Source organism: Seriola aureovittata, chromosome 12 (assembly GCF_021018895.1).
Source record: "Seriola aureovittata isolate HTS-2021-v1 ecotype China chromosome 12, ASM2101889v1, whole genome shotgun sequence".
Classification (NCBI taxonomy): Eukaryota; Metazoa; Chordata; class Actinopteri; order Carangiformes; family Carangidae; genus Seriola; species Seriola aureovittata.
In genome coordinates this window covers 17,947,779-17,962,986 of record NC_079375.1, presented here as the reverse complement: position 1 = coordinate 17,962,986, position 15,208 = coordinate 17,947,779, and the positions used below count along the sequence as shown (strand labels likewise).

The 15,208-nt window shown below is 41.7% G+C and overlaps 1 protein-coding gene across 1 annotated transcript in view; it reads right to left on the bottom strand.

Moving 5' to 3' along the window:
- dnah9l (dynein, axonemal, heavy polypeptide 9 like) overlaps positions 1-14,335 on the bottom strand; it is a 36,769-nt gene extending 22,434 nt beyond the window's left edge. Inside the window, exons 1-34 of the mRNA XM_056391157.1 lie at positions 13,943-14,335; positions 13,235-13,378; positions 12,777-12,976; positions 11,667-11,862; positions 11,284-11,383; positions 10,731-10,942; positions 10,411-10,644; positions 9,942-10,109; positions 9,289-9,405; positions 8,890-9,027; positions 8,532-8,656; positions 7,904-8,099; positions 6,959-7,063; positions 6,624-6,815; positions 6,123-6,323; positions 5,686-6,021; positions 5,462-5,539; positions 5,323-5,378; positions 5,049-5,169; positions 4,741-4,910; positions 4,386-4,608; positions 4,184-4,300; positions 3,871-3,957; positions 3,573-3,731; positions 3,296-3,379; positions 3,027-3,185; positions 2,634-2,756; positions 2,060-2,182; positions 1,560-1,784; positions 1,213-1,431; positions 828-995; positions 444-569; positions 249-356; positions 21-152 (exon numbers count right to left, since the gene is read on the bottom strand). Of these exons, the coding sequence (XP_056247132.1) occupies positions 21-152; positions 249-356; positions 444-569; positions 828-995; positions 1,213-1,431; positions 1,560-1,784; positions 2,060-2,182; positions 2,634-2,756; positions 3,027-3,185; positions 3,296-3,379; positions 3,573-3,731; positions 3,871-3,957; positions 4,184-4,300; positions 4,386-4,608; positions 4,741-4,910; positions 5,049-5,169; positions 5,323-5,378; positions 5,462-5,539; positions 5,686-6,021; positions 6,123-6,323; positions 6,624-6,815; positions 6,959-7,063; positions 7,904-8,099; positions 8,532-8,656; positions 8,890-9,027; positions 9,289-9,405; positions 9,942-10,109; positions 10,411-10,644; positions 10,731-10,942; positions 11,284-11,383; positions 11,667-11,862; positions 12,777-12,976; positions 13,235-13,378; positions 13,943-14,242 (5,442 nt within the window). The 5' untranslated portion in view covers positions 14,243-14,335. The remainder of the gene's footprint in view (positions 1-20; positions 153-248; positions 357-443; positions 570-827; positions 996-1,212; positions 1,432-1,559; positions 1,785-2,059; positions 2,183-2,633; positions 2,757-3,026; positions 3,186-3,295; positions 3,380-3,572; positions 3,732-3,870; positions 3,958-4,183; positions 4,301-4,385; positions 4,609-4,740; positions 4,911-5,048; positions 5,170-5,322; positions 5,379-5,461; positions 5,540-5,685; positions 6,022-6,122; positions 6,324-6,623; positions 6,816-6,958; positions 7,064-7,903; positions 8,100-8,531; positions 8,657-8,889; positions 9,028-9,288; positions 9,406-9,941; positions 10,110-10,410; positions 10,645-10,730; positions 10,943-11,283; positions 11,384-11,666; positions 11,863-12,776; positions 12,977-13,234; positions 13,379-13,942) is intronic.
- Positions 14,336-15,208: the final 873 nt, after the last annotated feature.

Below are 15,208 nucleotides of genomic sequence, written 5' to 3'. Positions count from 1 at the left end.
AGGTCTAATACTGGCTTTACCTTCTGAGTTATGAGATTGGCGACCACGTCTCGAGCGTGGACATCAATTGTACAGACAGTCATAATTTTCTGTCTGTCTCCTGGAGTTAAATCTCCGAGCAACATGTGGATAAGCAAGTTCAGCTGTGTGATCTAGAAAACCAGAATTCAGCAAACATCACTGAATAAATCAAGAAGTATGTTCAACCATCAGTGTAACAATATCTTGTTCCAGTGTGTTAGTACTACCTGTTTTCTGTTGTAGTCTTTGAGAGCTGTCTCAAATCCCTCCTCCACCCTCTCGAAGGCAATGCCCACATCTGTGGCCCACCACACCTGACTGCCAGTCAACCCTACCTATAAATGGTAAGGAAAAAAAGATGCAGATTGTTTCCATGTTTGTAAAGTTAAAGTGGTAATTCTTCTGATCATACATAATCACACCTGTGCAGGGTAATCAAAGAGCCACTGGTCTCGTGGTTTGTCTTCATAGGCAGCTACGGCCTCCTGGATCTCCTTCTGAACAGTACAGCGCATGGTGCTCTCCAAGGCACTTAGCCAACACTCTGCCTGAAGACACACACAAAATGTCAAAAAAGTAAATAAAAATAAATGTAGAATCCCATGGTATAAAATGCTCGGAAAAAGCATGAAAATGATCGCACATGGCAAATGTATACACATAAGATTGTATACTTACTGTACATATTATGTCAATACAGAGAAAGTTGTTTATTATAGCTCTACCATAGTGATGTGATAGTTGAATACAGTGATAACTGTAATTGTACTTGCACACATGAAAAATCAAACTTTGTTGTTCAGTACCTGTCCTTCACAGACACACGGCTCAGAGAAGGGAACATACTCTCCCTCTCGGCTGTACATCCCTATAGCAACTGCCTCATCATCCTCCTCCCCTCCTCCATTTCTGTCTGAGTCCTTGAAGCGAAGATCTGCTATGTTGTCAAACAGCTTCAGCAAGTGTCTGGTCACCTAGAAATCACACACACAAACACACCGACTATGGCTCCATTTCTAACCTTTAGAAATGTTAACTGTAATCTCGTGACTGGAAGAAGACAATGAAAAAAAAAAAAAAAACAAGAATCAATGTTCTTCATTCCATAATGTTAAGACACAGTTTAAGAAAATGTTGAACTGATAAATCTGGCTATCTCTCAGAAAACATAATTCAATTGTAATCTATCACCTGTTTGGGCTGTGTTCCCTTGGAGACAATCTCCAGCAGGTCTGAGGCAGAGACAAAGTAAAATCTAGGGAACGTGAGCCTCTTGGTCTCCAGGTATTCGGCCAGGGCCTTCTCACACACAGACAGCCTCTGCTGCAAAGTCTCCAGGTTCTCCAGGAAGCTGGGCTGGTTGGTCACCTCAACCACATTACTGTTCTGCACCACCTCAGTCATCAAGCCCTGTGAGAGAAGAGGCAATGAAAAAGAAGAAAAAAATGCAAAGGAGATACAATGCAATGGTACGGTGAGATAGATGCACTGTTTATAAAGTTGACAAAGGCCCTCGCTCTACCATGTGGATGTGTTACCTGGAAGTCAGTATGGATTCCCTGGAAGCGCTCTGCGTCATTGGCCAGCTGGCAGCGGATGTCGTGGCTGTTGGTGAAGATGCTGTTAAGGTGGGCCCAGGTCCTCTGGACAGACATCCAGGAGGAGATGACCAGGTCAGCCACCATCAGCTTCTTCTGCCACCCACTCACCTCTGCCTGGAAGTACTCTACATATTTACTCATCAGGATGTTCTGCAGCTGCACCTGAACAGAAATAAAACAGGTGCTTTACACAGTGGTCTCTAAGAAGCCTCTCTGGTGCACTGTTCTACATATAAAATGAGAAATATTCTGTATTTCCCGTTCACTATTTTTACCATTTTGGTTTTGATCGGCGAGTCAGTTTGACACCAATAACCCCAAACCCAATGTTTCACACCAAAACTATATAATGAAACATCATAATATATATATTGAACAACTGAAGGAAAGTCATATATCACATGCTGTGGAGAAGCAGTACCGTAACACCCACTCACCTGGTTGTCCTCCAGTGTCTCTATCAGATTCTCATCTGCCTTGAGCAGAGGGGTGCCTGTGCTGGTGTGAGTCTCATATGACAACGACATAAAACTCCATGTCTGGGTTATCTCTGCCAAAACCTAAGCAAAAGTATAAAATGTTTATTTTCTAAATGTGACATCTGACATTTGAAGCATCTTAAACAAAAAAGATTTTACTAAGTTTATGGTTTGTCACATATCTGTGCCATGATCTCTGATTTGTGGTCTTTTGTACTTTAAATCAGCTACAGGTGAATTGAACCTTGTGTATCACTTAAATCTTATTAACTCTTTATTTAAGAATATGGTTGAATTTAAAATTAATGTTCAAAGATATTTGGACAGTGGTGTAGGTTCATTTTTTTTGTTAAGATTAGAAACAGTTTCTCAAATGTGCATCCATGTGAACTGATGTCTCTCAGTGACTTTGAACTATTACATGAGTGACTATAACACACTCAATAAGGAACTGTCTGTTGTGTTTAATAGTCTTGACCCTACAACATCAATATACATCCTAATATACTATTACAAGTTGGTCTCTTTCTACCTTCTCTATGGCCATTTCTTTCACAGCCTTGTCCACTATGTTTTTGACCTCATCCTCCACACGGTGAAGGTGCAGTTCCAAGAGGTCCCCCAGGGTGGTGCCCTCCCCCATTACAAACCTGACCTGAGGGCCAAAAAAAAAACAAGGCAACCATGAGTGTGATTAGATTTCAGATCTGGATAATTGGGTTCACTGAACTGTGCTGGTCATTAAAGGCCTGGAGGAGTCTGTAGGATAGTTGAATGAAGGCACAGTACATGAAGACTAGATTAAAGAAGAAGAGAGCTCAACTCAATAGAATGGCAAATGCACAGTGCAGAACGTGATCAATGATGAAACGTTATTGAATCAGATGCTATGAGACACTGTGAAGCAGCAGAGATAGTCTCATACCCCAGTGGTGTTCATAAGCTGTTGCCAGTGTCTTTCTCTAACTGCAGAGTTTTGCAGCTCGTTGACGGCTCTCAGAGAGGTCAATAAGTTCTTCACAGTTGCCTCCAGACCCATGTAGACATCCCACACCCGCACCTCCTTATCCAGCATCTTCATCTCCTTCAATGTGTGATGCAGATAGTCATTAATTATGGAAAGATTTAACAGTTTTTTTTAATCCTACCCAAAATGTAAGATTATGTCTGTCTGTCAGTGGAAGCTTGCCATACTTTGGCAAATCGTCTGAGCTCCATGTCCATCTGCTCAACATTGATCTCCTTCCATGGAGTCTTGGTCCAATCCTCTATACTGGTCTGGCATGTAGAGGAGAATGGAAATATTTAATCTGTGATTCTCTAATGACTTTTACAGAGAAAAAAGAAATGAGAGCAGAGAGCAGTCAAAGGCTGGGCCTCACTATGCTGTCTTGTGTGTTAACTGTTAATCTATTGGAGCTCAATCATAGTTAAGTGCCAACCTTTTCTTATTGTGATAATAACTGTGTACCTTGACAAAGATGACCATGTCCCAGACCGCTTTGACCAGTATGATGTCGGAGCGACACTGACGAAGCTGCTTGTAGTCCAGGAAACTGACCTCAAACAGATCAGCCGTGTCCTGCAGCTTCTTCATTTCCGCTTCCATCACTGCTACAGCTCGATTAGACTGGAGACAACGACATTTTGAAATGCTGCACATTACAATTTGATTAAAAACAATGGAATTTATTTTTCTATTTAATCATCTACTGCAAGGTATGACCTTTTAATTTTGAATGGGTAATCATGCACACTTCTCATCTCACCTTATCAATTAATCTATATGGCTCCTCCACACTGATTTTAAAGATAGTTTCAGTACGAAACTGTTCTCTGAACTCAAGCTGTTTCACCTAAAACATGGAGGCAAAGCAGGACATTTGAGTTTTCAAAGAAGCTGCAGGTTTTTTGTATATCTGTTTCCAGCTCTTCATCTGTGACTGTCCGCACTGGGGGGGGGGTGTACGGTCAGTCATATATAATGTAGGACAGAAAGTGAGAAGGTTTAAATGTCAGATATTGAGCTCTTTGTTAGGGGCTGCCACACTGACACCCTACCCCGCTCACACACAGCCTCACCTCAAACCGGACACATTTCCTGCGTATAACTGAAACTTCATTTGACTGTAGAGGCGCCACTTCATGTTTGACTGTGAAGGCAATTTTCCTCAGACTCTTCCACTTCTCTGGCAGCTCCTGTGTGAAGAACGTAACTTACTGACAAAAGCACAGATTCTGCTAGTATCCATGGAAATGTGTGTATCTGTACAATGGCACAAACTTCTAGCTGTGTGTAGACGCTCTCAGGCAGTTGCTGTCCGTATGTCTTGAGGAGTTCAGCAGTGGACTTGAGAGGTTTGAAGTGCTGCTCAGTGCTGATCTGTCTGTCTCGTATGGCCATGAGGTGTCCCATGATGTCCACAAGACCTGCATAGTCGCCATCTGACACCTTGTTACAGAGACCGTGGGCTGTGTCCTGGACAAAAGAGGATAATTCCCTCACGCTGCGGGATAGAGGGGAAGGAGGATGATGTTAGGTTTCACAGTGGAGAGGAATCTTAAAAGATTTTAAATCCATTTAGAGTGATATATTGTGTTTTTACACTCATCTGTCCTTGTGTGTGCTTGTGTCTCACCTCTGGTTCACATGGTTCAGCAGGTGCTCCTTGAACATCCAGCTCCACCGCTTGATGACATTCATCAGTGTGTGCTTGAAGGGTCTGATGTCGAGCTGCAGCCAGCCATAAAACACCCTCCTGTCCTCCATCTTGCTCACTCGTACATACAGGGACTCAAACAGGTTAATCTGGAATGACGAATGATACGACAACTCAGGGAACTCGGCCAAAGAGAAAAGAAAGAGACTGTGGTTGCTCTGACCGGATCTGTGAAAAACGCTAAATGGTGGTTAAATGCAGGAATATTAAAGGCTGGCGAAGCACACCTGCTCTTTGAAGTTATCCAGGGTGGGTGGGTTCTTTTTCAGTTCATAGTCGGCATACAGCTCAGCCTCTTCTGTACTTAAAACATGGCCATAAAGCAGAAACTGCCTCATGAATTCAGACCTGTGAAATGTAAAAAAAAAAAAAAGAGAGACAGAAAAAGACCGGAAAGGCTTTGCTTTTCTCTCAAAATTTTATTTATCGTATTTCAAGTAATGAGAATTATAATTAAGACATTTGTAAAATTACAGAGAACAACAGGAAACCACATCTGACCTGTCATCAGTCCAGAGGTAGCTGTAGCTGGCAAACGATCCCTGGTATTCCCTGACCTGAAAGTCATCAGTCTTTACATTTAAAAAACTGTGAGCATAATAAATGGGCCTTTAGGTGTGGACAGAAACCAAACACTCACCTTAGTGATAGCTGAACGTGCCCGTGAGCGGATGACATGGCACATCGCTGACAAATCATCCATTTCATTTATGTCACACTACAAGATGAGCAGACAAGATGGCGTGGCATAGCAGTGTTAAAGATTTCTGTGTCAGCAGGCAAATATATTTCTGTATGTGTATGCAGTATACATATGTATGCATGCATACTGTGTATAAGCCTATAATCTAAACGGTACAGCACCTGATAGTTTTCCAGTTGTTTATGATTTGCCACCCTGGGAATGAAGGACGCCATGTTTGTGATGTTGGCCACCATCTTATCCACAATATCATAGAAGTTACCGCTGTTGCTGAAGTCGAATGAGGGGTCAAAGGTCATCTCATTGCTGTTGAGTACCAGCTGGACCTCAAACAGTGGTGTAATGCGCTGGGCTGCATCTGTGTTGTCCATGAGGTACTGCAGGGAGCACCGCACTGCGCTGGAGAAACCTGCCAAGATCATCCGATCCACATGGTCCGTGTAGGCCTGCCACTCGCTGCTGTTCAGGTCTGTCACGCCGAGCAGAGACTGGTTCTCCTGGAGCACAGTGGAAAAGTGATGCGTTAGAGGGATATAAGGGAGATGTAAACGTCTACAATATGTGAACAAATCCTTCTCGGTGAGGCGTGTCAATATACCTGCAGAAGTTTGTGTATCTGCTCCCCTGTGCTGGCGATGAGAGCATGCTGTTTGGAAACACTCTCCTCGATGTCAGAGAAGATGAGGAGAGCAGAACCATGGCTCTTTCTGGTGATGAAGGCCCGGTGGCTGAATTTACCCATAAGGGCCTGGATAGCCTCTACATTAGCTTTGCTCTTCTGGACACGACTAGAGATGCTCTGGTGATGGCAAAAGAGAACACCGATTACAGCCAGTAATTAGCCTTTGATGAACAGCTCCATGTTGCTTTTTGTTTTAGTTTTGTTGGGTGTTTTTTCTATAACTGAGCAAAGCTTGGAGCACACGAGGAGAATGCTATTAAACTCACTCTAAAATGAACCACAAGTCTTTTTTACATTTCAACTAAAAATACAACTGAGACAAGCCGTATGTATAGCAGAATAGTGTCAACATGTGTACTGAAAATACTCACTCACTAGCATTAACATTATATACTGTAGATAAGAAATGTTCAGTACCTTAACCAGGTCTCGTGTGCTCTGAATGTAGTCCCATAGGTCATCCTGAGCCCAGGTAAGCTCCCGGAGAGCCGGATCAAGCTGTTGTTTTGTCCCGTCCATCTCGTCTTTCACCAATCCCAGCTCTACAGCCAGGATGGTACTTTGGAGCTGGTTGTACCACTGGGTCACCAAGGTCAGTGTCTGCGTGTACTACATGGTACAAAGTGTATCAGATGTTTTTGACATATAATAGATCAACAAACAATTCACTGTTGCTGTCTCCGCAGCTCATACATGAACAATCAGTCGTCAAACACAATGCCCAATGCGACATTAGGAGCTTTGCTACCCACCATGTAGAGTCTCTCCCGTTTGGAGTAGAGATGGAGAGCTGCTTTAGGAATGTTTTGGTTCTTCAACATACCCAGATACTTCACCTCCCTTAGCACTGATGTCAACTGGGGAGAGCGATGAGGAGAAAATGCAATCAACAATTTGATGAATCGAAAGCTCAAGTGTTTTTTTCCCCTTTTACCTCCACAGGAATAAATCTACAGATCAGGACCATAAACTGCAGATCTCATTTAGACTTATGAATAGTTGAGTGGTAGATACATAAAGGTCAATCATTGTTTTAACTAAGGGCACATATACATGATGTGGTATGTTAGAAGAAATGTGAACAGTACATCAGATAAGTTGTTTATCCTTGGATAAGAATGCTTGATTTTGACATTACTGGTTAAACATATTCATTGCTGCTGCGCTTTTCGGGAAACACAACATCTTGTTTCTCTGATTTTACGTTGATTATGTTTTATGATTTTCTTCATCTGTTCACACACTGTGGTTATTGCTGCTACTGCAAAATAGTTCCTCTGTTTCAAAGCAAACCACTAATTCTGGTAATTTGGGGCACAACAACTGGATGTTGGGAAAAGAAAATGAATCAGTGAAGCCTATACTAAATTCATGAAATCATGAATTTAATTCAGGCTAAATAGGTAATGTGTTGTAGTAATCAGTGACATGTTGCAGCAGAAATATACATATATGTAAAGGATTTTGCTTATTTATGATGTTAACTCAACTTACCAAGTTTGATTACAGAAGGATTTGTACAATGTTTCATTGTAGTTCACAGTTTGCATTATCCTTTATCTTATATGAGAGCAGGTACGACTTTAAAAGCATTTCTGCATCAATTCAACACCAGAAAAGCACACTACATTTAAAAATTTTACTCTGATTAATATGTTTAATATATGTATTGGTGATTGCATCTTTTTTGTGCTTACAGCAGGACTGAAGTTGACCTGGAACAGGCCTGTGTCAGTGTCCAGTGTGAGCAATGGTTCCTTCTGGTGGGTTTCACAGATTTCCTCCAAGCCCTCAGTCCACTCTGAGAACAGCTCCTCGTCATGCTGGTCCAGAACCTCCAGAACATGCTCACACTTCCGGAGGACATCGTCCGCTTCAGCACATCCCAGAGGCCTGGAAGTAAGCGATGCAAGGAAGGATCTTGTTTGTACATTAGCTTGTATGCATTGACATTCTTGCAGTATGTATGCTAGAATTTTATTCCAAAATAAGATTAACACTGTTTTCAAAGATCTGATACCTCCTGTACTAAATACTGAAATCAAAAGTGAGTGCAGTATCACAGTTATGAACTGAGGGAACATCTTGCAAATATTAACTTTCAAACTAAGTATTGAAGAGTTTAGATTTAGTTTTTTTTAACCAAAACATTTCAAGTAAACGTCACACCTCAGATGAGGATTTCTGATTGTGTGTCTATCCGTGAATATTATGATTAACACTACAACAGATCTGCTGGATCTCAAATGCTGATACTGATGAAATTGTGTGTGTGTGTGTGTGTGTGTGTGTGTGTGTGTGTATGTGTGTACAATCGGTCCGTACATATGGGCCAGCTGGCAAAGGTTACTCCTGTTGGTCAGGATGCGAGTCCGAAGCTCCTGTGACCGTTTGAGGTTGCCGGCCACTGATGGCATATTTTTCCCCAGGACTGCACAGCCTGACCGCATCTGAAGAACAAAGACTTAATTAATTTGGTTCAGGTTGAGTCACATTCGTATCAGATGTTTAGTTAATTGTGTGATGCTAGTATCATAATAAGCTGTTAGGGGCTTTCCTGTTACTGTTGGTAACTGGCTGTAGTTTGATCATATGGTGTATTTTTATATATTCTGAAGTAAGTGTGTCAATATTCAAATTTCTATGACATATAGAATGATTATCGCTGTTCCACCTCTCTTACCCCATCTCTGTGTTGATCAAGTATAAACTGACAGTGGTCTATTTCCTGGTTGAACATGGTCAACAACATGTTGTAGTTAGGAGAAAACAGCTGGTGGATCCTGGGTCTCTCAAGCAGGGTGCCGAAAATCTTTAACAACTAGATGGGACAAAAACAGTTTTAAGACGGTGTACAGAAGACACAGTATGATGCCCAAAAGTATCTGCATTACTTTGGAGATCGAATGACCTTTAATAGAAAACACCAACAAGTTGAAATTAATGAACAAAATGCTTCTCAGCTGATATAAATGTGATAAATGTTCTTCATGTGCTCCCCTGATGTCCCTTGATGTCCTTAAAGTACAGTGTATTTGTAAAGAGTGGGATTGTAGGAGGAGTTCAGGTGTAACAGACTTACCTTAAAGGTGGACTTCAGGTTTTTGGAGTGCTGGAAAGCCAGATTGAGGACAGTCCCAAGCCTCTGGTCAAAATCTCTGTTCTGCTCCATAAAGTGCCTGTAGTGACGTACAAAATCCTAGACAAAGGATGGCATTAGACAGGAAATTGTGGATATTTCCAGTCCCTTCTCTGATTATAAAGCTTTGATCCATTTTTATTATTGGGCTATTTTTATTTTATAATATTTTAAGTGCAGTACTTCAAGTTCACCTTAGCTCAGTTGATCAGCAGTTGCTGAAATAACACACTTGCAAAAATATATATTTTAACACAGATCAATTTCTGATTGAGTTCCAGTTTAGATTGGCTGAGTCACACTGGAAGATGTTGTAAAATAGCTGTAAAATATCTAGTAAATTAAATATTGATGCACTGACAAATAATGACTGCTGTCACTGGTTCTTGTGTGTTGCTTAGCAACTACTTTGCTTTGCTACTTTTCAATTACTCTACTGCTGGGCAGAAAAATAACATCTAATTGTTATTTTTTATTATTTGGCTGTGACTTTCAATTCCACTTATAAATGGCTGTGAATCACAGCCCTTTGGGGCTTATTCATCAAATAGCAGTATGATGTCAAACACAACTGCAACACTCTCATGAGGCCTCACATCATTAGTATAGTCCAAGGGATCATATTTGCTCTCCCTGAGGGCCCGCCAGCGGTCATGAAACTCCTCGCTCATGCTGAAGACCATCTCGCTGAGGACTTTCCCTCTGGATCCACCCAGTTCAATCTTCTCCAGCTTCAGAAAGTCCAGTGCTGTAGCAAAAAGTTCCTATAGATGAGAGAACCAAACAGCCACTAATGAGGGTCATTGGATGGGGGTAAAGGTAGTTAAAAACACTTATGTGAGGTGGCGGTTTTTCTATTCACAACAATAAATCAAAAATATACATTTAAAATGAATATACAACGGTTTCATTGATGTAAACTGTGTGTTGAAAAGAACATTTGTTGTTATTGATACCAAGATAAAATGTTTTCTTGAGGAAAACTGTTCAAGAATCTTTTTTTTTTTTTTTTAGATGACAGCCAGGAAACCAACTACACAGAGCTATGCTTGTAAACCCATGCACCTCGATCATGAGCAGCCTTTCCATGATGCGGTCTGAACGCTGGAACACAAGTGTAGCTGGAAAGTCCCACAGCTTGATGGTCTGACTGTGTCTGTAGTACTTAGGGATCCGCTGACGGTGAGCATGAAACAACTGCTTGAAGGTGCGCAGAACTGAGATGGTTATCTGGACTCTCTCCACCCCCTCCTCAAGCTCCATCTTAAACAGTTCCTCTGGGATAAGGTAGGCAAAGGCCTGAGGACAAACACAATCATTTCCATGAACAATTATTTAATTTCTCCTCATTTCTTTCACAGAAGCATAGAGATGCATCACTGTACCTTTTCAATGATCAGGTTACAGAACTCCTGCAGGAGGACCACCATGCGCTGTGGAGTGCAGTAGTACTGGGAACGGCTCCAGATGAGACAGAGTGTGTGGAAGAGAGGAGGCAGCAGAGCGTCTACGCAAGGGAAACTCGTCTCCTCTAAGCTGCTGATCAGTCTCCTCAGAGGGCGTAGATACAAATCTATGTCCTCTGCTTCCAGTACAGCTAGAATTATCACATACAGATGTACTAATTTATAACATGGCCCTAATAGGGAGGTAATGCAACAGAACTGAAATCATACAGTAGACTAATAGCTGTGTTCTTAAATAGACAATTTCTAGCAAAAGCAGCAACGTGAGTGTCATGTAAATGAGCATGAGATGATACAAAAAAGGTGAAATAAAGCTGCATTAGAGTGTAAATTTGAAATTCAGAACTAGTGAATATGACGAAAAAAAACAAACTTTTGCATTGAAAGAATTATTTTTTTTCCTTAAGTAAAACAAAATAAGAAATGAGAAAATTAATTCATTTGCACTGATAAATGAGTAATGCTGATCTACCCTCGTTGACTTTGAGGCAGACATCCTTAAAGGATGAGTAGTAACTGCTTTTGACTCTTCTCAGGATCTCCATGATCTGGTCCACTTTGGGGCTCTGGATCTGAAAACAAAGACATCATAGTAGGATGTATATCACCTGGGCTGATGTGGAAAGATAAATATTCCATTAGTGTGACAGATTAAGTATGTCATTCAACACATTTGGGGTCTGCTGATATTAAGCAATTCAGTGCTCTCAAGCAAACGGTGGACCCAAAAAATAGTCTTCAAGAATAACAATAGCTAATATGACATAAAAACACCTTTAATCTGAGAACTGTCGTTTCAGTTTATATATTGAAGTGATTGCACCCCTGCCAGCCTCCACAGAACCCGTCTCATACTTGCGAGTTGATGCCCTGCAGGTTTTCTCTCTGAGTGGTCCAAAACTGGAGCTCCACGTTGGGGCCTGGGTGGTCTCCACGGAGCAGCACCATGCCAGAGTCTTTCTTCAGGATATTCCATATCTGTCCGGACCACTGAACTATCAGAGTTTCTATAGAGTATAACAAGCCACGGTCCAGTGGCCAACCAGTGGGGCTGAGGGAGACAGAGAGAGGGACAATCAGTGTGGGTAAAAATGGCAATATGGACTGTGGAATATGAATTTCAGCCAACCAAAAACATAACTATGTTGTTTTAGGTAGTTGTAAATATGTTCATTAGTTTGACAGATGCTTTTATAAAAGCTACAAGAGAATAGCGCAACTATTTAGTCAAACTGACAACACTTGTGGAATAACAGAGCTATTAATCCTCAAAGACTTTCTATATACTCCTATATACTACTCTTCTACTCTATATACTCTAGCTAACTGTAATTTAAAGAGGCTGTCTGCTCCAAAATAAAAAAATTTGCTCGATCTCCCAAAGTTGTGACTACTATGACTCTTATGGCCTTTGAAATAGCGTTTGACTTTGCTTGTTTTGAACAACACTTGAAATGTTATTAAATACGAAGAAACACAATACAAGTAGATTAATGTAGATCATTTTAACTGCTAATAAAACGTTTAGTTCTGTGTTTTTCTTAAATAATTGTTTATCATTTCTAATTATTATTATTTTTTTGTTTTGTTACTGGGTCATAGGGTCATACAAGGAAAGCGGGCAGTCGTCATTTCCGGCTACAAGTTCACAGAAGTTCAGAGCAGCGTCGAGTCTTTACATCGGTGGAGCATTTAATGAATGTGGAGATGCGGTGTGGGTTTCCTAAAGCTTTTTAACTAGCGACAAAGACTAGCATGTCTTTCATTGTTAATCTACGATATGATAACGGCCATTTAAATACCGACAAGTGTTCGGGTTAACACACCGTTTCTAGCGTCAGAATGTGCAATGAAAATACAAATTAAGGTTGGCAATTATTCGGCTATCAACCTAACACCTCTGTACTGGACATCTTATTCTGTTACTTGCAAACGCACACACATGCGGACCACACATGAACACACACTGACCTGAGGGCAATGTCCTGAGGCCGTGCCCTCTCTACACACAGCGGCAGGGGAAGCAGTGTTCGCCCCTCCGCGCGGCCTCTCAGAGTCACCACCCTACTCCTCAGCTTCTCCAGGTGCCTGTGGATGTCATCAGACACCACCCGCGGCCAGTCTTCATGGTTCAGACCATTGGACAGCACACACACCAGCACCTGTGCATGCAGTGGTCACACAAGCTGTTTTCAAGGTAACTGTGGACATACACATACACACACATACACACACACACACACATACACTCGCAATGCATTCTACCTTTGTTACGTCATGCCAGTCTCTAGATTGTAAAACCCATGAGTTCCATCATGTACACAGACACAATGCCACCTGCATCTCTGTGTGAGTTGGGACACCTGTACGCTCTCTCACACACTCTCTCTCACACACACACACACACACACACACTAGCCCACCTCTGAGATGACAACAGGAAGGTGCTCCATGGGATATCCAGGCACCTCTCCTAACCGGAGTTGGTGTCTGAATCCTTGCCGGGTGATTCTCTTTACGCCCTTCTTTAGCAGACACAGCAACTTGGTCTTCCAAGGTGGGGACATCTTCACAGATGCAAAAACAGTAGGAATGCTTTCAACAGCATTGAAAGCACCAGAAATAAGTAGTGACTTATTTCAAAGAATGTGTATGTTAGATGGGGTGGAGATGGCAAGCCCAGGAGATTTTGTTAAAGACTTACAGTATATACCTGCATGTCAGCTTATTGCCATGTTTAGCAGCTAAATTCATTTGCAGTATGTAATTGTGAATGCATAAGAGTGTGAGAAATTTTGCTGATATGTTTTTTTTTTTTTTTTTTAAATGTGTCCTCCTAGACAAATAGATATTTTAATTTGCCTCAACCACTCTGCACGTCTCTTTACCTCAGGGATATTTGTATACATAATTTTTAACATACAATGCATACAGGGAACAACAGATGAACTATTCTATTAAATATTTACTCAAGGCTATCACCATAATTGAATTTGCCTACAAAATTGACTTTAGATGATGGGGAGATGAAAAAGAAAATTACACTTTTATGAAGATAGGTGCCTGAACTTTCTAGACACTCACTGTGTTTCTGTGTGTATTTATCACTGGGTGTGTATTGTTTCTCTTACCTGAGCATCCCCTGCGTGCAGTGTCCCACCAGGTCCAGTGAAGAGCAGCAGCCTGTTGGTCCAGATGTGGTCCAAGTAATCCAGTAGAATCTTCTGGTTCTCCTCTGCTCCGATGAAGCGGTTCCACTTATCCGTTTTCACTCGCAGCACACAGAAGGCCTGCTCCCGAAGGAAGTCCACCCTCTCATCTGACAACATCACCCCAGCTTTGAGAGAGGGCTCCTGGGGTATACGGACTCCTCCAGTGCCTCCGCTGCCTAAACCACCACTGTTACTGCTGCTGCCGGTGGAATCAGCCATGAAGACTCAGCTGGCGGGAAGCAGAAATACAGGCCACTAGTACTTTACTCAGTGTGTAGGGGATGTGAAACCAGAAAAGAGAATCACACAGAGTGCGACAAAAGGTACAAACTCACCTCAGTCCTTCTTGTCAAGCTCAGAAGCTACAAATAGACATTTCCCGAAACGTAACACTGTCGAACTCTTTCTGTCGTCTCGACTTTATGTTTCCTATCTCCTCTGCAGCTCTGCGGGATGTCAGCTGGAAAACTGATACACACCTTGATGGACAGGTTAACTTATCACTGTGACAATGCAGTGTGGTCTCACTTCATTATCCTGCACGGCACAGGCTATTTGTGTAGCCTGCGGGGCCTGCAACCCTATCCTGTAACCTGAGCCTTCAGAGGAGACCTTACTACAGTGACCCCTCCAGGACAGGTAAGGATATTACACCTATAATACACTTAAAAGGTTTTCAGGGATATGGCATGAGTCAAAGATGTGTTGTTTGGTAACGAATAGTTAGTGTAATTTGAGAAATTACAGATTACTGTATGCGTCAGATGACAGAACATCTCGGTTCAGATTTTTAAAAATGTAATGCTGAGAAGAGAAAAGGCCTTTCAAGTAAAATTCATCCAGATAGATGAGTGCTGTGTGATTAGATTATGCAGTGTGTATCATCACCACACGGGGGCAGTGTGGTACAGTGTTTTTGACGGCATCCTGCAACTGTAATCCAAAGTGACCCTAGCCATGACATCCTATTACACATGTTATGCCATTTATGTGAAAACATGGAAAAATGGGACATTTCTCTAACTGTGTTACTTAAAATACCACAGCAATGATTACCCTTTTAAAGATCCTGCACATTCTGACTCTAACCTTAATACATGGATGTAATCATATCCCAATTTAAACTGGGCTGACTGGAGAGGATAGAGCTTTTCTAGGATGACTGACATTTGAGTGTAATGCTAA